This window comes from Mytilus trossulus, chromosome 14 (assembly GCF_036588685.1).
Source record: "Mytilus trossulus isolate FHL-02 chromosome 14, PNRI_Mtr1.1.1.hap1, whole genome shotgun sequence".
Lineage (NCBI taxonomy): Eukaryota > Metazoa > Mollusca > Bivalvia > Mytilida > Mytilidae > Mytilus > Mytilus trossulus.
This window is the reverse complement of record NC_086386.1, coordinates 17,583,616-17,609,641: the sequence shown is the minus strand read 5'-3', so window position 1 is coordinate 17,609,641 and position 26,026 is coordinate 17,583,616. Positions and strand designations below refer to the sequence as shown.

Here is a 26,026-nt window from a genome sequence, read left to right as displayed (position 1 = left end):
ACCTCTGGTGTATAGTTGTTTAATCTATAAAAGTAAGAATACGAAATGTATGTAATTGTCCTAAATTTAAGGTAACACAGTTTTCAGTTTAATTGATTCAACATATTAAACTCAATACTAAATAATCGATAACAAAACAGGGGTGATCTCCTGTGACCGGGAAAGGTTAGCAGATCCTGCTAAACATGCAAAACCTCTCGTGTCTAACTTGCCTGAAATAAAGATAATTACAGAAACGAATTGTGTGTTCGCAGAACGATATCACCGTGAGATATTTCAAAAGGAGCGATATGTGGGCCACTTGCCAATGATTTTTTTTTATATAACTCAGTGTTTTAATTCTGACAACTGTTGTTTTCTTCAAAGCCATGTCATTGATAAACTTTTAAAGTATAAATTTAATAAATATAATTTGACAAACGTCTTCTTATGAGCAATTGTAAATCTTTAAACATATGTATCTATGAGACACCAGCCAAATAAGAATCAATAACAAACTATATAAATTGAGGTGTTAAACAATAAACAAACGACAAACTAAATTTCCTGGAACGCTACTGACAAGTTGATAGAGTATTCAAAAATTTAAAGGTGTCAAACTGTCTGACAAAGGCATGACATCAATTCTGAATTTTCAATCAACTAAAAACTTACAATTTATCATCTGAAAATAGTTTTATTCGTCTTTTTTTTTATTTAAAAATCTTACATAATATTTTCCTGCTTGTAATGTGATAAGACTTTTTCCCGTTTATATATAGTTCTTACGAAATATGGGAAGTCTTCATTGCACGTACATATAAAAAAGCATTGGTCCATAATAGTGTAATTATATTTCTTATAAAGAACAATTCAAAGCATAAAACTAATCTGCCATTTTTTTGTTTATATTCCCTATATAACTTAACGCTACCTAGGTTGTATTTATACACTAACGCAAATGTCTTACTAACATGGAATAGTAATGCTCTCTGTTATCCATTTCATAGAAAGTAAAATCACAAAATATTGAACTCCGAGGAAAATTCAAAAAGGAAAGTCCCTAATCAAATGGCAAATTCTAAAGCTCAATCACATCAAACAAATGGATAACAACTGTTATATTCCTGAAATGGTACAGGCAATTTCTTATGTAGAAAATGGTGGATCGAACCTGGTTTTAATGCTAGATAAACCTCTCACTTGTATGACAGTCGCATCAAATTCCATTATATAGACAACGATGCATGTACAAAACAAACTGACACAGCAGGTGAATATGTCAAAAAGGGGAACAGCATTTAAAATTGTGTTCTTATCTTAATCTCTATAAAAAATAAAATCAAAGTTAACAAAGAAGCATAAAACATCAAATTTAGATTTTTGATTTTACAATTTAATTCATCCAAGACTTTTTCTATGATTTTCAGATACAAATGAATGTAAAGATAATAATGGAGGCTGTGAAGATGAGTGTGTAAATACCATAGGGTCATTCTACTGTGTGTGTAACCATCCCGGACTACAGGATAATAATGGAACATGCGTTGGTATGATATTATAAAACCATATAAATGAATGCAATAGTAGTTTACCGGGGTTCAAATCCAATTGATGAAAAAGGAATTGATTGTTTAGAAATAACAGTTTTCGAGCTTAGTCAAACCATTCATATTTTTCTATAGAAATATGAGTCAGTAAAGTATTGTCAGTATGACCTAGATAACTCATTTAAACGAGAAAGAAGTAGATATAAGAGGTATGTGTACTTAAGACGTTTCCCCCAGGAACTTGCATATTACAAAAACCAAACAAATCCATAAATAATTTTTCCGATGTTCGTATCTCGAAAATCGATTTGAATAAAGAAACCTATATTTTACCGAGATAAAACTATGGAAATTGCACCAACTCCAAACTTCGTGCGCTGAACAAGTCATTGAGGCGCTTGAATAGCTTTTATCTTGACATTTCTTTATTTCTCAAGATATTTATATTTTGGATTATAGCTCTTCATCTTTTATATAAGCTTTGGATTTCAAATATTTTGGCCACGAGCATCACTGAAGAGACATGTATTGTCGAAATGCGCATCTGGTGCAAAAAAATTGGTACCGTTAATTTTATTATATCAGTTCACTTAATTTTCAATGTAGACTGTTTTACAATTTTCAAAATAATTTAACTTACATAAGAGAGATAACTGTTATTTCAAAATTTTACATTCATTGGTTACCGATATGTCTGTTTCTGTTATTCTGTTGTTTTCCTCTTACATGTGATGTATTGGCAGTATTGCCCTCGGTTTTGGTTTGTGATCCGTGTTTGTTTTCGCTTAGTTAATTTATGACTAATGAATAACAGTATGCTACTGTTGCCTTTAATATAAGTATTGTTTTGTAGATATAAACGAGTGCGAGGTAGACACTGATGGGTGTGAGGATATTTGCATTAACTCTCATGGATCATACCACTGTGTTTGTGAAAAGTATGGTTACATTATTCACAGCAATGGGCGGAATTGTACAAGTAAGCATATAATAAATGACCTTTGTCACGTTCATTGCGCTATGCTATCTTTGTATGAACCAATGAAAGTACATAAACTATACTTTATACGATCGCTTTATTTCTATTGGTAAGGTAATTGTACTCTTTACTTTTTAATTTTATTAAAGTGTTAATCTGTTTTTGTAAGGAATGGGTAGACTATTGAACTAATGAGAATTTATATTAAGAACTACCTTTTTTGGATAGTTTTACTTTTCTTTGTGTTAGTGTTAAGTTCTGTCTAATATTATCAGTTATCAATTGAAACACAGGGAATGAGAGTGGCTTTAATTCTTTAAACATTGTCACAATTCTAACACTAATTTTAACTATATCTTTGTTAACTGCGTGTTGAATACAAAATATGATCGAAACATTAAATAATGAATTAAAATGGGTCTTAATAAACCAAAAAAAGAAAAAGAAGGAAAAATTATGGAGAGAAGGGATATTGAGTAGATAAGATATAAGGCAAAGAAACTGTTGGAAACAATAACTAAATAAAACAGAAATTGCTTATTGTAATTATCAACCACCCGCTCCACATTCAGAGCCTCACCCAGACGTTCATTTCGGTGCTTACTTTTTTTTATGAACATTTGCATTCTATTTGAACCACAATATAGACATCATAAATTAAGATGCAGTATATGATTATCGGATCCTTTTAGCTTGAGACATAATGAAGAAAGGACCAGGTTCATTATAAGAGAATAAAGAAAAATCACAAAAAATAATGATCTCCGAGTAAAATTCAAAACGGGAAGTCCCTAATCAAATGGCAAAATCAAAAGTTCAAACACATCAAACAAATAAACAGACCAGTCATATTCCTGGCTTGGTCAGGTGTGTTCTGATATAGAAAACATAACATTTATCATAAAATTTCAAAATTGCCATGATTTTGTTCGATTAACATATCTCTTCGTTTAATTGGCTTCATAGTCAGGCCATTTTGAAAATTTTGTGAAAAAAGGTCATTCTGTGCATTTTAAGAGCGTTTGGAAATCGTTCGTCCCAATCTAGAAATCATTTTTTTTGCAGCTAAAAGTTGCAATGACATCAAATCTTTAGACCTAAAACTGTCTTCATTAAGGGTAGCAGTCAAAGAAAAAATGTTAAAAAACTGTTAATGATTATTAAAAAACTCTTAATGATTATTAAAAAACTGTTAATGATTATTAAAAATTTGAACAAAGCTGACACTACAACACAAATAATACTTGATGGTGATTTCTTCGTTCATTTTAATTGTGATGAGCTAAAAAGAAGTTATTAATAGTAATAAACCATTATTTTTATGTGACATTTGTAGTATTTTGGCCTGATTTAAAAACACCTAAGCCAATTTTGAGCCGTCATGAACTTACTCATTTGCAGTTTTTGTTACTAAAAAGTAAAATAACTAAAATACTGAACTCCAAGAGAAAACTTTTAAATGGACAGTTCCTTATACAATTTCAAAATTACGTTTTACACACGTTGTACAATTGTTGGTTTTCATTTTTTTTGGTCTTCAGAGTTCCTTTATATGAGTTGAATGTTCGAACATCATGATATGCAAAGTTTAGTTTTTGATTTCTAAGCTAGATAAAATCGACAACGGGACATAAGATCGAGTTGCCTACATAAAAGAATGAGGATGGAACAATATAAGGAATACATGTACAATCTATGACCAGCACAAAGAGACACAAATGATGTTGAATTTTTACATTAGGGACGTCTCTGGCATGTGTTATGTAAATATGCAGAAATGCTTTTAAATAGATATAAAAAAAAATGTATTCGTATCGAATGAAATGTGAATCTTACTGTTAAGTTATTATAAAAAATTCATAGACGTGTCTTTATTGGAAATGAAATCGAATAAAATACTAATGTTACTATAATTCAACTTACTTAAAACAAATTCAGCAATAAACAATTATAAATTACTCACAGATTTCTGTTAAATTGTCTACCATAATTCAATTTGTAAGCCCCATTTATGGGCATAACGTTTTCTGGTCTGTGCGTCCGTTCCTTCGTCCGGTCGTTTGTCCGTCTGTCCCATTACAGGATAAAGTTTTGGTTAAAGTTTTTGGTCGAGGTAGTTTTTGATGAAGTTGAAATCCGACATGTTCCACTTGATACGATCCTTCTAATTTTGATGCTAAAATAGAGATTTTGTCCCATTTTCACGGTCAACTGAACATAGAAAATGATTGTGCGGATGGGACATCCGTGTACTTGGGACAAATTCTTGTTGTACATATATTATAATATTTTCATTAAAATGTATGAACTTCCTAGTTGCATCATGATTGAGTCAAATGCAGAGGTTGCAACTTTTGTTTTGTTGTATTCAGCATGCAAGCCAACAGAATATATGATTGACGAAAAGAAACTTTGCGTACCCTGTCACCCAAATTCACATGCAAAGGGTTTCAATTCTAGTTCATACAATGATTGTGAATGTAACGAAGGATTTGTTGGAAGCCCACTTGATAATGTTCTCTGTGAAGGTAAGTTAAACATATAAGCATCAAATCGATTACGGAGTGGATTCCGGAAAAGTTATTTAAATAAAGGAAATGAAAAACACTGATCTGTATGTTTATTAACAATGATTTCGTAAATATATTTGTGATATTAATCATATTATCGATACTTATATTATGAATAAGTTATATCTTACTAGATAGTGCTTCAATAAACCATTAGGTATGCTAACATGAGGGATTTTGAGCTATAATTTACATTAAAAATTTGTCAAGTATTCCGCAATTCGGAATTTTTATAATTTTACAAAACTTTATCTTTGTAAATATTTAGTATATACAATTTGTATTTGATAAAAGAACTGAGATTGAATATCTCTTTTCTAAGATGGTGATAGAAAATAATCGAAGAGCTCGTCCATTTCAAAAGATTAAGAAACAAATAAGTGTCATGCGGTTTTGATGCAGTTTTAACTTTGAAAGATTATATGTGTATAACAAAAGACCATACATAAAGTAAAATATAGATCGAAACGTCAATACTGGTAAATATTATCATATATTTTGACCCAAATGTACATGTTTACATCTTTCAGACATAGATGAATGTGCTACTGGCGAATTAGTATGTGAATATGGATGTGTTAATACTGCCGGTAGTGCCCACTGCATTTGTCCGGACGGATATTCGGTGCACAATGTCTCAGCTTGTATAGGTAATTATATACAACATATATAAATTCGCAGCTATTAGCTTCTATGATTCGTGTAGAAAAAGTGACCATGTTTATAAAATATTAATTTTGTCTTTTTAGACCCAACATGAATTAACAGTTCAAAAATTGGGTATCTTATTGAAAGATTGAATTGTATCCTACCGTAGTCTACGATCGTTCATCTTGTCAGTTCGTTAGGTATTTGTGTTTGAACTTAACACACGGGGAAACTCCGCATTGATGTCACTACGGTACTTCTGGCGTAGAAAAACAGTGCAAAATACGTTTTTCCTGCACTTTTGAATAAAAAAACATTTCTAAAGGTAAGTTTTCATTGTTGTTCTCAATTATTGCCAAAAAATGCCAATTTTCTAATGCCCGTTTCAATCCCAACTTCCGAATATTTAAAAACATTCTAGAACTTCAATAAAACCCATTTCCGGCCTCCATTGCTTTGTGTACATTCCATTCAGCGTCATCAATCTTGTGGCAGGCAATACAGGTCAAGCAAATCGTATTTTTAGGAATTTAAAAATGACCTCCTTACCTCTTTCTCGATTTTCCCGCGAAAATAGCCCAACCAAAATGAAAGGAAAACTATATGAAAAAACGATGTCCATGCCATAATTTTGAACAGGCATATGGAGTTGGTTAATAAAAAACAATTTACATTTATTTTTCATAGAATTTTCTTTTTATTCATTATAAAAAGATCGATATTCTGACCATCATGACTGTAGGTAAATATTCATACAAAATTCCCTTGATGTCAAAAGGGATGGCAAAAAAAGAGTTTTCCTGTTGAATAAAACCCAGAACTATTGCAAAATATTTTGAAGCAATATCCCAGAAAGAAATAACGTAATTGCCGTAGACTGAAAAATCCCCTAATTGACAGTAGAGCAATTTGATTGGATATAACGAATTGACATCACGTGATTTTTACGCCATTGAAATTTTAATGTAAACAAACAAGGTCAGAAGGTTCCGTATGGGACATCATCGTACCTTTAGTTACTGACAAACAATTACGAGTTATCAAGCTTGCCAATGCATGGTTATAAAAAAATAAAGCTAAGTCTACAGAAAAAATAAGAAAAAAATAGCCTTAGTATAACGACTTATCATTACACCTAGATAAATTACTGCTACAATTGTTTAATGATGTCCAAATTTCATAAATATACAGAATGAAGACATATATAACGGTAACTCACAAAAGTTAATAAATTGAATTCATGGACTCTCAAGAACGAGATCGGATGCTCTGACAGAATAAGCGCCTGTTTTTTTATGCATGCTTCACTCGTCATGCGAATACGCTTAATCATACTGTCACAATTGGAAAAAGGGCACTATGGGTAAAACAACAAGTCTGATGATTTTTCTAGTATATATAGATCAAAGCTACAATATCATGTCGAAAGAAAGTCGAGACATATTGTATAGGTCAACTGATTCGTAATTGTGACATTGAAATGTATGCCGCTTCGCTTTCATGGCTCTTCCTCAAAACTCTGTATAAACAGCTTTTGTGTGCACGAGCCTCAATAAAGTAACGTTAATATGATAATAAGTCATAATAGGGTCATAATACATGAAGAGTATTCATATATTTAGCTTCCTTTCTTCATTTTATATGTTGTGACAAACATATAGTCAAGATTTTCACACTGTGGAATGATTATTTTTTAATAAATATTTTTATTACACTTCATATTTTTTTTTTATGGAAAAATCCTTTTTTTGTTTGTTTACATTTGATTACTTTAGTAGTTTATACTATAACATTTGAAAAACATGATTGTGTCTGTTTACATTAACATGTTAAAATCCTGGTATGATAAGTTTTAAATATTGGTACTATTGTTTCAAGACACTAACGAATGTGCAGAAAATGGAACAATATGTGGTGGATTATGTCGAAATTTTGATGGTTACTACGAGTGCTTTTGTGATGTGGGATACAGGATGGCTAACGATAGTTACACATGTGATGGTAAGTAAAATTTATGCATCAATAGTTTACTGATGTCCAAAGCAAATCTGATCGATTAATTAAGTCTGGTATTATAGACCAAACTATTGACATTCTTAGTTTATAGTTTCAAAAGATATCTCTATTTTTGGCATTTGGTGCCATGATATAGGTGCTGTTTGAAGTTTGATCTACCACTTCAGAAACAACATTTATCTGCAGGTATGTAATGACATTTGCATGAATAAAACTATGAAACGAAATATAGCATTTCTTCATATAGATGCCTTCGCAAGATTTGTGGTGTTCAATTCGCTGTATGACGGTTATACCTGCTTTTTATCCAGATCTTCGACATTTGTATATATGTTGACCTTCAGATACACTGAAGTGACAAAATTGTTTTAATACGCATCTGATGACGTAAAACTTATACAGTAAATGGTAATTCTACCACTGGGTCAATATCATAATGATGGACATATAGATTCCGGAGGTCTTCGCTAGTTCAATCGATCAGTACATCATATACCTGCATGAACAATACAAATTCTTCAAATGTGTTGTTACACAAACATGTGACAAAATAAAAACGGAAGTTATAAAAAGGTGAATCAAATACCGTTAATCGAAGACAAACAGACAACATAGCAGCAAAATAAACCCCAATTAATCACATCACAAACAACATTGTAAAAAATCTATAATTCAAAAACACTAAGCCACACGAACCAACGATAAACCGGAGGTTGATTTCGGTTCTGTTGACTGATAACAGATCATCTTCTATATGTGGCACCTGTTATGTTGTCAATGGCAAATACAAATAAAGTGATTCTCATTTAACGATTCCGCAATCGCGGAAAGAAGAATATGGTTGTAGCTATTACAAATATAATACATCTGTGTTTTTTGTGTCACTAATATATTCAATTAAAGTTTATAAATACACCACACTAAACAAGTCAAAACTAATCAGAGGGACAGTATTAGCTACACATATGAGTTTAAATGGGTATCAAATATTAAGAAATGTACATTTGACCACTAACTAAAGTGTTGTTTTTTTTGTAGTTGTTGATACATCTGTATATCTTTTACTACGAAATTTGCCTATAGAGTGAATATGATTATAACCATCAATCATAAGGAATTCGTCATCAAAATAAATGTGCTGATATTCAAGCCGATCATGACATAATAGACAATGACACGGCACAAGAACATATAATTATCGAATGATCGTGAAACGTTCTTTAACAATGGCGATTGCATATCTTTCCTTTTGTTATTGTAGACATAGACGAATGTTCTGAAGGCTATAATTGTTCACATCGGTGCATCAATACTATTGGGGGTGTCCAGTGTAGTTGTTATGAAGGATATGATTTAGTCTCTGACAATACAAGTTGTACTGGTAAGATAATCTCTTCACAGAATATCTCTCAATTTAAAATGTTATTAATAGTATAATTATATTATAATCATGTTATATTTTGAGAAAAGCAGTTTATTCCGTTTTATTTTTCCCGTTTACAAAACTTCACATTTTTCGAAAAACTAAGGATTTTCTTATCCCAGGCATAGATTGATTACCTTAGCCGTATTTGGCACAACTTTTTTGAATTTTGGATCCATAATGCTCTTCAACTTTGTACTTGTTTGGCTTTATAAATATGTTGATATGAGCGTCACTGATGAGTTTTATGTAGATGAAACGCGCGTCTGGCGTACTAAATGATAATCCTGGTACTTTTGATAACTATTGTATATGAATAACAAAAGTTAAAAGTAACAAGAGAAAAGTTGCACTGTGGTGTCCTGGACATAGTAAAGTAGCTCTTTTAATGTGAGAAAATGGAAACAAAAATTTCAAAACAAACAAGCAGAAGGTACCAATTGGCCGTTCATATTTCTAAAATCGATATAAACTGCTGACATTATTGCATAAAAGGAAATACAAAAGCATATTTTGAACAATACGTTTATAAAGATCAATGTTCATTACCATTTAGATATTAACGAATGTGAAAGGGAACAAGGAATGAAATGTGAAGATCAATGTTTAAATCTTGAAGGATATTTTAAATGTGAATGTACTAGCCCTGGTTTAAAGCTCTCATGGGATGGTGTATCTTGTTCTGGTGAGTAATTTTATCTTGAAATAGTATTCTTACGTCAAAGTAATTTTCCAAAAAAGGTCATTCTTCGATTCTAAAAATTTTAATGTTTAAGATTTTTAAAGAAATAAATAAAATGCCACTGTAACAAACAATTATTTAAAAATGCAATCACAACAAATGACTGATACTATAGTATATTTTATTTGGAAATCGTACTATAAAGAACAATATTTACTTTTACAAATTGTGATTTGGATGGAGAATTGTCTCAATGGCACTCATACCACATTTGATTATAACAATGTACGGTTATTTTTGGAACAGCTCTATTATTTATCTAAAAATCAAAGCTTAAATTACAGATATAAATGAATGTCAAGAAGGTGTCAATTTCTGTGATGATGTTTGTATTAATACACATGGTTCGTATGATTGTAAGTGTGAGATGACAGGTTATGGCCTTGCTGCAGATGGGAGAGGTTGTGAAGGTATGTTGAATACTGTCAATTCTTTTATTAAGTGGTTTCCAATTTTCGTGAATATAGGAAAACTTGCATTTTCGTGGATATATATACTATGGCTACCAAGTTAGTGATATGACAGTTGTCATGTATTCGTTTGTTGTGTTTGGGCTTTCCGTTTTGAAATTTCATCAGAGTTCAGATTTTTTGTAATTTTGCATTTGTAATCAGAATACAGTCCTATGAACATTTTATTGAACATTTAAAATCGTTGTTACCTTGTTCCCGGGAATTCTACGAAAATTGATATTCAACGAATAATGATAAATAATTAGTAAAGAAATAAAGAGTCAATCAAAACCGTTCGTAAAAGAAAAGTCGATATTTTTATAACTCTAGACTAAACAAAATTTACCCTATCACAAATCAAAGTTTGAAATCAAAGTGTGGTCAAGAGTTAAGAAATTCCTATTTTACAAATGCCATCAGTCGTGTTTCACTTGTCAAAAAAATAAACTTGGATATTATACATTATTTTGAATAATATGCTTCGGAATGTTCTTATATAATACTGTAAATTTGTCAAAACTGTCAAAAAGATCATTTTTGTTGATTTTCATAATTTGGTGATTTGTTTAGAAAAAAGCCGTTATATAGAATGAACTTTAAAATACATGTCCCGAACCATATGAGTATTTGGACCATACGCGTATGGTCATGACCATATAGGTATACTCATATGGCCCGACCATACGCGTATGGTCCGACCGTACGCGTATGGTCGGACCATATGAGTATAATACTCGTTTGGTTATTAACGGGCTTTTTTTTCAAATTACATTATAAACGTATCATTACAAAAACTATCTAAAAAAGCAATGATGGTTACATGACAATGTATTAATTTTATTATTCAAAGACTACGTAAAATATAAATATTGATACCCTAGTTAGTTTTCATCGCTAATTACATTCTTGCATGTAGGCTTTTTTTGCATTTACTAGACTTAGTCCTTGTTGTGCACGATCCTTTTCATTTGACTTCTTGTGTAACAGTTCATTAAGAAATTTTTGAAATATTTTTTTAAGTCGACAAATTGCCATTCACTCGTTATAACAAATCGGTAATTACCATCGGTAATGACAATTGGTATAAAATGTGTTTATTATAGTTTTGACAAGTAAATAAAATTAACTATTTGAAACTTCTAATTTTTTTTTGGCTAATCTTTTTGTTATGATTATATAAAATTACCTATATAATAGCGTCTTTTTAATGAACAGTCATACCATATGAAGAGTTGAGACGTATTTAAAGTAAACTGTACCAGAGTGTTAATTACCCCGACCATACGCGTACGGTCGGACCATACGCGTATGGTCGGACCATATGAGTATATACCCATATGGTCATGACTATACGCGTAAGGTCCAAATACTTATATGGTCCGGAACATACACACATGATATAAAACATGAATTAAAGGTAAGACTTAGCATGACCCTGGTGTGACATGCATTGAGAAAGAGTTGCCTTTACTATACCAGTACCAATTACAGATGAGAATTCAAACCTTCATATGTAAACCATGCACCCTGAACTGCATTCATTTTAGTATAACGCTCTTATATAGTATATTAGATTTTAGTTTGGAAATAAATGTATGTTATTCTATTTTCATCTAAAATGGTTAACTAAGAATAGAACCTTTCAATTAAGTCCATTTCATTTTTTTCCAGATTTCAATGAATGTTTATCGCCACTAACAAATGATTGTCAGCAAATATGTAATAATTATGAGAGTTCTTACAATTGTTCCTGTCCACCTGGATATATACAGACCAGTGATACAAATTGTGAAGGTTATTTTTTTTTCTTTATTTGTAAACAGCATTAAAACACACATAGTAAAAAAGCTTGTGCTACATATTTGAATGTATGCTGAGAAACGAAAACAACCATAAAACATCAGTAACAACACAAAAAAACAACACGAAAACAATTCAGGCATTCATATCTACTAAACCAACACTTTTTAGACATCAGTATTTACGAATTGGTCATTCAAACAGAGAATATTGTAAAATATCCCGAAAGGAGCTCGAGTGATTAGTGTGATAAACCTTTACGAAATTTAAAAGATATACATGAAATAGTGTGGTTATTTTTGCAGAGTTAATTAAATGATAAAAGAAATAGCTACAAGTAAGTTAATATAAAATAATAAATATTAGATGTATATAAACACTGTCAGGTTTGATGTATTGCAGCCTGTCCAGTTGGTTCTTACCATGATGTAGAAAAAGATACATGTATTCGATGTCCTATATGGTCAACGACATCAGGTAAAGGAACGCCCTCAATGGCTGGTTGTGACTGTATAGACGGTTACGTTGGAAATATCAGCATGGCGATTCCTTGTAAAGGTAAACTATATTTAAGAGATGTATCATATCAGTTATTGTATAGACGGTTACGTTGGAAATATCAGCATGGCAATTCCTTGTAAAGGTAAACTATATTTTAGAAGAGGTATCATATCAGTTATTATATAACGCCACAATCTGGACACTTTAAGTACAGAAGCTGTTAGTTGTGATATTACAATCACGTCAAAGACCATTGTTTATGGCAAAATTGAATATGAACCTAAAACTAACGAAAAAAATATACTCACATTTATATCTTTGCATAATAACTCATTAAAGATAAATTCACTTCTTGTAGCAAAATATGGTCGTGTAAGGTCTTGGCTCGTTTCTACGATTGTTTTTTTTCGAATTAAGGGGACAAAAGGTGTCAAATCATATCTTCTTTTTTCAATGGATCATTATAAATGACATGTCCGCTTATGTCCACACCCAATTGACAACTCACAGAGTCGAATGTCAAACATCAAAGAATCTAAACATTGCTGAATATATCTGATGTAAATTTATTTAAATAAAAATAGTATAGTTTTTCGCATTTTTCATTTCGAATATATTTAAATTCATAACATAAAAAAATGCTGAAATGCAGAGCTTAACTCGGTAAATTTAACTTTGAGAGTATTTATAGATTTAAAGAGTGTAAGAATTTGAATTAAAAAAAAAGTCTTAAACGTAATGATATCTGTTTAAAGACAAGAATGAGTGTGAAGAAGAAGACAATTTTGGATGTGAGCAGCAGTGTCAGAACATGGAAGGTTATGCCTATTGTAGCTGTCAACGAGGATACAACCTACATAAAAACAAGAAAAATTGCACAGGTTTGATATAGATAAAAATATACTTAAAGTTAATATTCTTCTATTCTTAATCGATTAAAAGTATTACAAATGTAAATTTTATCATACAAATAAAATGGTTAATATTTCATGGAAAAATACATTCATGAATCACCTCTTCGCAATTAAACTATGTATTCAGTATAAATTTCACAAAGCAGAAAAATGTAAGATAGGTATCTTTTCCGTAGCGTCTTCTAACCAACATTATATTAAATGTGTTATGAATCTATAGAACTGCTTGATACATGATTGAGTGTCAGCGAGGTATCATTTTCATGTGGAACTCAATAAAAAGTGTTGTGGACCATCCTTGACCGTATGATTGAAACTTGTAAACGGCGTTTAAGAGAGAACCTAATACATTTGTAAATTAATTTTCAAAACTGACTCCGTGCAGTACGATACGTAAAATATCTCCTTTTGTAGTAAGATAACTAGTATCAACCATATGATGATACTATTTAACAAGCTTATAAGTTTCGAAATTTTTATTTTTCACTTAATTGGCTTGTTTGAAATCTTCAATTAAACTGTTGTTTAAAACGCTGCTTCTTGTATATTTAGTATTAAATCAACCTTAGAATCAAACGATGGACTAACGTGATCATATCACTACTGATTTATTAAATGAGATCTTGCAGTGATCTCCGTGTAAATAATGTCGTTTTGGTTCTGGATCATTCACGTATACACATATTTTCTTTTGATCCGAAACAAACGTGGTACTGTCTTGCAATGATTTTAATAATGGCACATTAATAAATTATTTTTTGTCTGGTTTGAATTCAACTTTTAGTTGTTTCTTTTACATTTGTAAACACTCACTTATAGTCATTGATACCTTGTGATGATTATATATATTGACTCTTTTCCAACTGTATATGTGTCGAAATATTATGTATCTCAATTTTATATATTTTAGATTTAGATGAATGTAAATATCAGAATCATTTCTGCGCGGATCTTTGTGAGAATTCAATTGGATCTTATAGTTGTTCTTGTAGAAAGGGTTTTGAGTTGTATACAGATAAAAAATATTGTGTCGGTAGGTGACTATAAAATGTTTTAGAATTACAATAGCCATGTATAAAAATTTACCGTTATTAATGCGGATCATACAGTACTGAACACCTATTTGAGTTAACTCTATAAAATTCAGCTGAATATAATAAACAAATACTATAAGTAAAGAGAAAACAAGCTTTAGAATGATAAAAAAAAATAGTGTTTGTCATACTGCTTCATATCAAAAGTTATTTTTCCTGTAAATGATTGTTTGTTCTCAGTGAAGTGCTATTACTCCAGTTGTTTTAATCTGTTGCTATCTTCTATAATTATATTTTTTTGTATATACTATGTACTTTCAGCTGAAATAAAGCTGATGGATTTCTCTTTCCAATTATTTCTTATTATGTGTCCCATGCCTTTAACTGCTTACTTTAAGGCTTGGGTACATCACTCACAATTTAGTTTGCACTTTAAATACTCCCTTTGCAGATTTACGATTTACTGGTTAATTAGAATATCTAAGTAATAAGTAAGATGAACTACCAATATATTGATATAACCAAATTGTCTTCTTGAAACGAAATAACAAAGGCTGCAGAATTGATTCTTTTTTAGCACGAATATTCACATACAGCATTTTGTTTTCCTGTGGTCTCTGAAACCAACGATTTGCGAGTTTTGGATATTACTACTACAGCCAAATATATCGTATCTGTATTATCACGCCATAATCAAAGACACTTAATACAATGAAACTTTCAGCCATCATTTTCTTTTATATGATTGTTATGTTATTCCGTTGGAAACAAATATCCACTGCATTAATGTGGTAAAATTTATACACAATACAAAAATTAGTGTTTTAAAGGTTTGTGTATTTTTAAAAGAAAAACATATACACATCATTACTATAGATTCACACTTTTATATTTAAACCTCAAGAGTGTTATTTTGTTTCCAGATATAAACGAATGCTACGGAGATGGCAAACCATGTGATGAAGATTGTGAGAACACTTGGGGATCATATAGATGTGCATGTCTGACTCAAGGACATGTTCTGGCACCTGATGGTCATACTTGTATAAGTTAGTATAGTTTATACAACCATTAATTCAAAAAGATTGGAGATGCGTGCGGTATAAACAACAAATAACGTAAAATTACATTTATACAGGATATGATAAACCTCATGTTTCAGACGCACTTTTGTATTGCAGGGATATAGATTAATTAGAAAATTAAAAGATGCACTGTTAAAGCTGATCATAAAAGCAGGTAACCGTCAAATGTGCTCGTATGAATACCTTGTAAAATGCACCTAACACAGAATATAAATTTATATGTTTTGTTAATCATATCCCCTGGTTTTATTTGCAATTGATTACCTTATCGTCATTGTTGAAGCGCTAAGGGATATTGTTCACAGCCAGTAGTGTAATAAAATATTTGAAATTTGAAATTTGAAAAAAGATAACTGGCAAGTTGAAAAAGTTGAAAAGGGAGATTAATAGACAGATAGATGATATGCATTAGTCTTACCCACTTAGTCATCAATGTTGGCTATATATAATTTGCCATCAAACAATATTTTTTCTTCAGATTCTTAAAAGGTTGTATTTTTTCTTTAAAAACATACCAAATTTTTTCTAATTTACGTAGAACAGTTTTGAATGAATTTACATTTGTTTTGATCAATGATTTCAGAAAATCGTCCAAAGTTTTCGTGCCCTGAAGATGTTTTGGTTAAAGTTAAAGATGGAGCTATCGAAGTTAAAGTTGAGTTACCATCGGATATCTTTTCTAATGATCTTTATGTTGATCCTGGATGGATAAAACGTGTGAGTCAGTTTCCTCTTGGCGAAACAGTAGTCATGGTGACGTCACTGTATACTAACTCTGATGGCGATCCTGAAATCTTATGCTCTTTTACTGTGACTGTCGACCACGTGTAAACACTTTTTTTTAATCTGATATATAAACTTTTACTGAATATTTTTATGAAAAGGCAAGGTCCGAGGGGTTTCAAATGTTAAACACAGTTTGTTAAATGTTTTTTTTTATTCAATATTTAAAAGTTATCTAATTTCAACTTGTTAGTTCGCAATTTGTATTTGAAGGTATCGTTCTTTCAGGAATTAACAAGAGCTGAAGTTTTAAATGTAAATTTCAAAATATTTCAGATCTCATATTTTTCCAAAATTCATTGGTAAAATAAAGGCGACAAATACCAGAGGAAAAACACATAAGTCGAAAATAAACTGACAACGCAATGACTAAAAAGGAAAATGGCCAACAGACAACCAATAGAACACATGTACAAACCACAATATAGAAAAAAAACTGCAAACCACAACTAAAATAAAGGGTTATCTCAGGTGCTCCTGAAGGGTAAGAAGATCCTGTACCACATGTTGCACTCGTCGTGATGCAGGTATGAACCCGGTTATAAATAAAGACAACAGTAGTATACTGTTGTTCGAAATTCATAAATCGAGAGAGAAAAAAACATCCGGGTTACAAGTCTTATTCGGTTGGTCACATTTAGGAAAAGGGAACGGGAATGTAGTAACGACATTAGAAACAAATACATCATCGTCTGTGAAATTGATATTCCATAAGAGTCAACAGACCAGTAAAGGTGTCCGTAAAATTACGAAGGGATGATTTCCACCTCACACTTGGAACTCTTGGTTCAATAGCTACCTTGTGAGCAGCAACCATTATCTAGAAAATTATGATAGGAAATATCATCCTAGGAATGATGTATCAATTGGGAGACAAATATTTAGTGTACATGGTTAATGGATTTAAACTGATCTAAATTGACTGAACAATATATTAATAGTAATTTAGTTTAGTAAACGTATTTATTTAAGGTGGATTGGAAGACAAGCTAATACAACTTCTATCAATCCCTTTCTACTTTGCGGGTACAGCCTGCCCTTTTTTGAAATCTACAAGGATGTTTTTTACGTGCAAGAGATTTTGCAACAATGTTTGCTCTCTCGTAAAACAGGCTAGCCATTTATCATCCCCTTCCGATGGACTAGCATCGTTTCGCAATACCATACTCTCAAATGGTGTCGAGAGAGCCGAAAATTCAGTCCATGAATTTTTTCCCTGGAATTATTTACAGTCTTTCTGTTAATTTTAAGACTAATGGCCTTTGTATTATTTTAATTTTAGTTTCTTGTGTACAATTTGGAAATTAGCATGGCGTTCATTATCACTGAACTGGTATATATTTGTTTAGGGGCCAGCTGAAGGACGCCTCCGGGTGCGGGAATTTCTCGCTACATTGAAGACCTGTTGGTGACCTTCTGCTGTTGTTTTGATAACTATTTACACCACTGGGTCGATGCCACTGCTGGTGGACGTTTCGTCCCCGAGGGTATCGATAGCCAAGTAGTCAGCACTTCGGTGTTGACATGAATATCAATTATATGGTCATTTTTATAAATTTTCTGTTTACAAAACTTCAAATTTTTCGAAAAACTAAGGATTTTCTTACCCCAAGAGTAGATTACCTTAGCCGTTTTTGGCACAATTTTTTCGAATTTAGGGTCCTCAATGGTCTTCAACTTTGTATTTGTTTGACTTTTTAACTATTTTGATCTGAGCGTCACTGATGAGTCTGTTGTAGACGAAACGCGCGTCTAAAATTATAATCCTGGTACTTTTGATAACTATTTTCTATGGTCGGGTTGTTGTATCTTTGACACATTCCCCATTTCCATTCTCAATTTTATTATCCACTGCAGTGAGATCAGTACTGTTCACACTATTCTCTTGAATTCAGTTAGCATTTATTTAGACTGCTAAGTTATTGTGAATTACGTAAACTCATCAGGATCATACTGACTTGTCTGAAATACTAATCAATTGTATTGATCTGGCCTTGCGGTAATAAAACTTTCGAGTCCGTTTTTTGTACTTGTACTTGTACTCGAAAATCAACCAATCAAAATGTTGGACTTCATGTTTTGAGCATGATTTTTGTGCTTCAAGCACTGAGCAAAGTTTTATGACTTCAACCCCTGATTGATGCGAATTGTCTGATTAGTACTGAATTATCATCAGTGGATAAATCTTAAAATGGAGTGCTGCTAGATAGGACATGATTGAATAATTGATTGTTCTGATTTTTAGATGACGTTAAGACCAAAATGACCTTTTCAGACTGGCAGGCATTGATAAGTGCTTTATCTGAAAATCTACCTGTATGTTACATATAATGAAGAATTTTCTTTCAAAAAGAGGATATAAGAAATGAACACTATATTTTATATAATAAAGATATATTGTTAAAAAATCTATGTGTAAGATACAATACAAACTAGATATAAAGTAGACAACACATGTAAGATATGTCCATAATGGAAACACAACACATGTATAATATATCATCATTGTGGAAATTCGTTAAAAATTGATATACCTGAAAGGTTCAGCTTAGAATAAACATCGCCATATTAAGTCTAGCTATTTTTAAAACCGACATATAGATATAACATGTTAATAACTTAGATATTGCACATACATATACAGTTTATCATGTTTGATAAGTATGGCATCGTTGTGACCTGAATATCAACTCGCAAGTGAACATGTTTTACTGAAACAGAGAGTCAAAAAGAGCCTAGTCTGAAATGATTATCAAAATTATTCTTCAAACTCTTATTTAGGTAAAAGAAGATTGACATTCAAAAGATATGTATATTTGTATAGTTATAATCTAATTAAAAAAGAGAATATCACAAATCTTTTGTTTTAATATTTTCAGATAAACGACTTAATTTAAGCTCTTTACATTTTTTTGAAATTTGAAATGTTCAATTGATATCTAACCATATGTTTTGTCTGCTAAACTTTGTGGGACATGTAGCAGTAATGTAGAAGTAGCCTGACAGGTATCGAGGAAAACTAGTGCAAAGCTAATAAACGTTTTTCTATAGACTGTTGCCTAATATGCCATGGATGAGTAAGTGGCCACTTTTATTTTCTTTTCTAATATAAAATTTGCTTTGGCTAAAAAATGTATGGTGTCAGAAGAGGAGAAGATCGACCCCGCCTTTTAAAAGCACACACAATGAATGATATTTTTCATTTAAGCGTCTCCCAAAAATGTCAGGAACCGACCAGAAATAACATACCACAAAGCAGTTAATTAAACTATAAGTAAATTATAAAAGTTATAACAAAGGTACATCTTATTATTTCTTATAAAAAAACTGATCTGAAATTGATGAAAAGAAAATCAAAATGTTTTTTTTTATGTTTCATAAATCTTTTCAATAATTTCCCTATCACATATACTATACGTTGAAAAAATGTGTATCCCTACTATTTGCTGTGCGTATTGTATCTTATTAGATATATACATGTTTTGATACAATCATCATTTATGATATGACATGGAATAAGAAATAAAAATTAATATTCACAAATTTAGGTATTTGAGCATTATGTATATTTTAGATCACAATCGTTCTCCCGTAAAACTTGGATTTTCTCGACCAGCATCCCTCTTATCATAAAGATTTGGTTGTGCTTCAAGGTTATGTATTGGTACATCATTAGCTCGATATCTTAATGAACTATCTCTGAAATTGTCTAAATTAATTTCTCCGTGGTCCTGTGGTCTAAGTTGGTGCTCCTTTAATCCCTGAGGCTTAAGTAAGAGGTAATATTCCTGTAAAACAATATGTACACTCATTTAATTAACATTTCATCCTTTTTTGCCATAAACTTGCTCCTTTATCCATAACCGTCATATGTGGTATATTCGCTCCTTTATTCATAACTCTTTTCAACAGATGAAGATTGGATTTAGCATTTAGAGAATTCATTGAATTATTACAATTTTAATCTTTTGAGATGTAATTCATTGACTGTTATGACATTTGACAATTATATTGGAATTTAATATCCACAGCCTCTTCTAGATATTTCAACGTTGCGTTATTATACTTTTATAAAAATTTTGTTATGAAATGTATTAATCGATCTACTATTGAAACGCTCAATGAAAATACATTTTCGAGGTTTCAAAAAACAATAGAAAATTCGCCCCCCCCCCCTTTTTCAATTAAATAGGTAAAAGGAGGTTAAATTTGAAATTGCAATATTTTATTGATATGTTAGCCATAAGGATAGTAACTTACACTTGGTTTCAGACCATATCTCCATATCTGGAACGGTACCATACCAGGAATAAAGACAGCGGCAAAAGCAGCCATACTCCATCCGATTGCAATAGCCCACTGTGGATAAATGTAGTCCCCAGATGGTCTACCATAAGTCAATTCTGAGTAATTAATTGTACTCATAATAAAAATAGCCTAAAATATAAAAAAAGCCATTTTGTAAATAAAAAACATTTAAACAAAAAACGGTATAACTCTTTATTCAAATAAATATTTAAAAGGAAAATTTTGAGAATTGTCGAGTTTTTTTGTCCTATTGCATTCGAAACAGTGTTAAGCATGAACTAAAGATATAACTCATATGATTGCATTTACCCGTTTGTTTTTGCATTCGAACCAGTGTTAAGCATGAACTAAAGATATAACTCATATGATTGAATTTACCCGTTTGTTTTTAGCGGCTCTACAACGTTTGTATACGGTTCTGGTTATTCAGATATTTTGGCCTCGAGCATTCATGACTAGACCTCGATTGCCGAAACGTGCAGTTAATTCGGTTACGTAAATGTAATTATAAATATTGTGTAGACTTATAAAAAAGAAGATGTGGTATGAATACCAATGAAACAACTGTACACAAGAGACCAAAATGACACAGACATTAACAGCTATAGGTCACCTTACTGCCTTCAACGATGAGCAAAGCCCATACCGCATAGTCAGCTATAAAAGGCCCCGATATGACAATGTAAAACAATTCAAACGAGAAAACTATCGGCCTTATTTATATAAAAAAAATTAAAGACAAAAAAAAAAGAAAATTGTCTGTGTAAACTACAGTTACGAAAACAAAGTCCTTACATTTTCTTAATAAACCACAAAATCATTGGACATGTTTAGTCAATCTTATTTGAAAGTTAAACTAGTCGACAGTTTTAGCTCTAGTTAAAGCTCCCCCCAACACTAGAACTGATCGCTGTTTGCTGTGAATTTCAACGAAGTATAACCATGATAAAGAGTTGTGTCATGAAAAAGACTTTAAATCCGATTGTTTTTCGTGACCTTTCAGAAAAAGTGGGATATCATTTAATTAGGTCTTTCCACCTTTCCGTGGAAAGACCTATTGAATTTGTTCTGATTATTATTAGGTCTTTCCACTTTTCCGTGGAAAGACCTATTGTATTTGTTCTGATTATTATTATTAGGTCTTTCCACTTTTCCGTGGAAAGACCTATTGAATTTGTTCTGATTATTATTTTTTTTTTTTTTCTTCCGCCTAATTTTTTTCTTGCGTAGTATTGATGTTTCAAAAGATGTCGCTTAGATATTTGGAATATGATATCGTATAGTTTATACGCTTTAAAAATTTACAACGACATAACAAAAAACTTTACGTTGTAAGAGTTATCTACCCAAACACTGTTTTTCTTGTGGCCACTACTCCTTCGTAACCGTAAAGGATTACGACAAATTTATTTTACCAAATTGCTCGTTACGTCTTAAAGATTAGGGTATTCATTTGGACCGAAGCTTTACGGAGACTCCATATGAAAGTTATTCCCCCTTTTTCATTTGATTCAAGTGATATGCATTTCTTACTAGTAAACCATAAGTGATAGAGACCTAGGGTCCTCAGATTTGAGGTCCTTGGTCCAAAAAAATTAAAATGAGGTCAAGGTCAATGGTCAAGTTCATATTCTAAATTTTGATTTTGGTTTTTTTTCACTTATTTTCAAATACGTTATGACATATCGACAAATAATTTTTCAAAAATTGTTAGTTGCGACATGTCCTTACTTGTATATTCTGGTTGAAAGGGTGCGCAGACAATAAATGCGAATTTTTGCCCATCTTACATTTAGAATAACGCGTCAAGTGATATCACTCATTAACCAAACATATTAAAGACCTAGGGTCTTTTGATTTAAGGTCCTTGGTTTGTGACCTTAAAATTGAGGTCAAGGTCATAGGTTAAAGGACGTTCTAGATTTTGACCTTTGCTTTAAATTCATATTAATACATCCTAAAGCCATAGGAACTAACATTTTAAACTGATTTTTCATATTTCAATATCAAAATAGAACTTTACCCAGTGGAAAGACCTTCAATTGTTCTCTGAACAATTGGTTTTTAATTTTTTTATTTTTTTTTCTTCCGCCTAATTTTTTTTCTTGCGTAGTATTGATGTTTCAAAAGATGTCGCTTAGATATTTGAAATATGATATCATATAGTTTATACGCTTTAAAAATTTACAACTGTGTAACAAAATACTTTACGTTGTAAGAGTTATCTCCCCAAACACTGTTTTTCTTGTGGCCACTACTCCTTCGCAACCGTTAAATATTACGACAAATTTATTTTACCAAATTGCTCGTTACATCTTCAGGATTAGGATATTCATTTGGATCGAAGCTTTACGGAGACTCCATATGAGAGTTATTCCCCCTTTTCCATTTAATTAAGTGATATGCATTTCTAAATGGTAAACCATAAGTGATAAAGACACAGGGTCTTTAGATTTGGGGTCCTTGGTCGAAAATAATAAAAATGAGGTCAAGGTCAAAGGTCAAGGTCATATTCTAAATTTTTGATTTTGGCTTATTTTCCTTTATTTTCAAATACCTTATGACATATCGACATATAATTTTTCATAAATTGTTAGTTACGACATGTCCTTACTTGTATATTTTGATTGAAAGGGTGCGCAGACAATAAATGGGAGTTTTTGCCCATCTTACATTCAGAATTACGCGTAAAGTGATATTACTAATAAACCAAACATATTAAAGACCTTGGGTCTTTGGATTTAAGGTTCTTGGTTTGTGCCCTTGAAATTGAGGTCAAGGTCATAGGTCAATATGACGTTCTAGATTTTGACCTTTGCTTTAAATTCATATAAATACATCATAAAGCCATAGGAACTAACATTTTAAACTGATTTTTAATATTTCAATATCAAAATAGATCTTTACCAGTGGAAAGACCTACAATTGTTCTCTGAACAATTGGTTTTTAATTATTATTATTATTATTTTTTTTTTTTTTCTTCCGCCTAATTTTTTTTCTTGCGTAGTATTGATGTTTCAAAAGATGTCGCTTAGATATTTGGAATATGGTATCGTATAGTTTATACGCTTTAAAATTTACAACAGCGTAACAAAATACTTTACGTTGTAAGAGTTATCTCCCCAAACACTGTTTTTCTTGTGGCCACTACTCCTTCGCAACCGTTAAAGATAACGACAAATTAAGTGTACCAAATTGCTCGTTACAACTTCAGGATTAGGATATTCATTTGGACCGAAGCTTTACGGAGACTCCATATGAGAGTTATTCCCCCTTTTCCATTTAATTAAGTGATATGCATTTCTAAATGGTAAACCATAAGTGATAAAGACATAGGGTCTTTAGATTCGAGGTCTTTGGTCCAAAAAAATAAAAATGAGGTCAAGGTCAAAGGTCAAGGTCATATTCTAAATTTTGATTTTTTTTGGATTTTTGCTTATTTTCATTTATTTTCAAATACCTTATGACATATCGACAAATAATTTTTCGTAAATTGTTAGTTGCGACATGTCCTTACTTGTATATTTTGGTTGAAAGGGTGCGCAGACAATAAATGGGAGTTTTTGCCCATCTGACATTTAGAATTACGCGTAAAGTGATATTACTAATAAACCAAACATATTTAAGACCTAGGGTCTTTTAAATTAAGGTCCTTGGTTTGTGAACTTGAAATTGAGGTCAAGGTCATAGGTTAATATGACGTTCTAGATTTTGACCTTTGCTTTAAATTCATATAAATACATCATAAAACCATAGGAACTAACATTTTTAACTGATTTTTCATATTTCAATATCAAAATAGATCTTTACTAGTGGAAAGACCTACAATTGTTCTCTGAACAATTGGTTTTTAATTGATAATTGTGTTTATTTTTCAATTCTTATCGGGGTTATTATTATTGTTCTTCAGCAATTGTTGGAAGTTTTGCCTTCAATAAGATGACATCCACTTTCACAAACGCGAGAAATGCCAGTGATTTATCTTGATAACATATAAAGGTTTTTCCTTACTTACTGTATGAAATGGATAAAACGGGAAAAAGCTGACAAAAAATCTTTGGACTCTTTTTTTAATTCAGTAATGAAGATAGTTGATATACGTATTCAACATTTTAAAGAACATTTTACTATTAACAATAACCACAATAAACCTATTTCTCGTATCAAACATAAACTAAAAGAACTAGCCAAGGAATTTGTTTTTGTCCCGGCCGATAAAGCTGCTAATAATATTATTATTGTTTGACGTAAATTTTACATCGAGGTTCTGAAAAAGGAAATCACCAATTCACCAACATTCCAACTGACTCCATTTTCAGAAAACGAAATCTGTAACAAACATAAACTTTTAGCCACCGCTTTACAAGCAGAGCCAAATACAATGAAAGTTCCAACTATGTATTGGCTTCCGAAGCTACACAAAACCCCTTACAAATATAGATTTATTTCGTCTTCAAGCCATTGTTCAACTACTAAATTGTCTATTATTCTTACCAGCACACTTGGTACAATTAAAAGCCTTATAATAAATTGTTCAAATAAGGCCTTCGAAAATAGTGGAATAAATTACTTTTGGAGTGTCAAGAACTCGTTTGAAGTACTTGATAAATTGCATGCTTATATTGGTGATTTTGAATCTGTTCAAAGTTTTGATTTTTCTACCCTGTATACCACATTGCCTCACATTCTCATTAAGAAAAAATTCACACATCTAATTAAATGGGCATTCAAAAAATCAGAATGTGAATATATATGTTCAAACTCTTTTAGGTCATTTTTTAGTAGCAATAAACAAAAAAACTATGTTAATTGGACATGCTTTGATACTATATATGCCCTTGAATTTTTACTAGATAACATTTTTGTTCGCTTTGGGGATTCCGTATATCGTCAGATTATCGGAATTCCAATGGGGACTAACTGTGCACCACTTATTGCGGACCTCTTTTTGTATTGTTACGAGTTACAATTTATGACAAAAATAAGCAAAGACCCATCAAAACAACATCTGATAAACAAATTTAATAATACTTTTAGATATTTGGATGATATTTTCGCTCTCAATAATGACGACTTCAGTATGTATATTAATGAAATTTATCCTGGTGAACTCACTTTAAATAAAGCTAATACTAACAATGACCACTGCCCTTTCCTCGATCTTGATATCTATATCACTAACGGAAAGCTGAATACTAAAATTTATGATAAAAGGGATGATTTTTCATTTCCTATCGTTAA

The 26,026-nt window shown here is 31.3% G+C and overlaps 2 protein-coding genes across 4 annotated transcripts in view; one reads left to right on the top strand and one right to left on the bottom strand.

The window, feature by feature from the left end:
* The window catches only part of LOC134695860 (fibrillin-2-like), a 63,579-nt gene extending 46,918 nt beyond the window's left edge, over positions 1–16,661 (top strand). The window contains exons 10-23 of the mRNA XM_063557311.1: positions 1,410–1,529; positions 2,383–2,508; positions 4,881–5,036; positions 5,609–5,728; positions 7,605–7,727; positions 9,004–9,123; positions 9,722–9,850; positions 10,192–10,317; positions 12,031–12,153; positions 12,562–12,717; positions 13,416–13,541; positions 14,485–14,607; positions 15,532–15,657; positions 16,277–16,661. Of these exons, the coding sequence (XP_063413381.1) occupies positions 1,410–1,529; positions 2,383–2,508; positions 4,881–5,036; positions 5,609–5,728; positions 7,605–7,727; positions 9,004–9,123; positions 9,722–9,850; positions 10,192–10,317; positions 12,031–12,153; positions 12,562–12,717; positions 13,416–13,541; positions 14,485–14,607; positions 15,532–15,657; positions 16,277–16,524 (1,922 nt within the window). The 3' untranslated portion in view covers positions 16,525–16,661. The remainder of the gene's footprint in view (positions 1–1,409; positions 1,530–2,382; positions 2,509–4,880; positions 5,037–5,608; positions 5,729–7,604; positions 7,728–9,003; positions 9,124–9,721; positions 9,851–10,191; positions 10,318–12,030; positions 12,154–12,561; positions 12,718–13,415; positions 13,542–14,484; positions 14,608–15,531; positions 15,658–16,276) is intronic.
* Positions 16,662–18,853: 2,192 nt separating this feature from the next.
* LOC134695863 (sodium- and chloride-dependent creatine transporter 1-like) overlaps positions 18,854–26,026 on the bottom strand; it is a 41,379-nt gene continuing 34,206 nt past the window's right edge. For all 3 annotated transcript variants that reach the window (XM_063557317.1, XM_063557315.1, XM_063557318.1), the window contains 2 exons: positions 20,737–20,913; positions 18,854–20,264 (listed from right to left, as the gene is read on the bottom strand). In XM_063557317.1, coding sequence (XP_063413387.1) covers positions 20,052–20,264; positions 20,737–20,913 — 390 coding nt within the window. In that variant the 3' untranslated portion in view covers positions 18,854–20,051. The remainder of the gene's footprint in view (positions 20,265–20,736; positions 20,914–26,026) is intronic.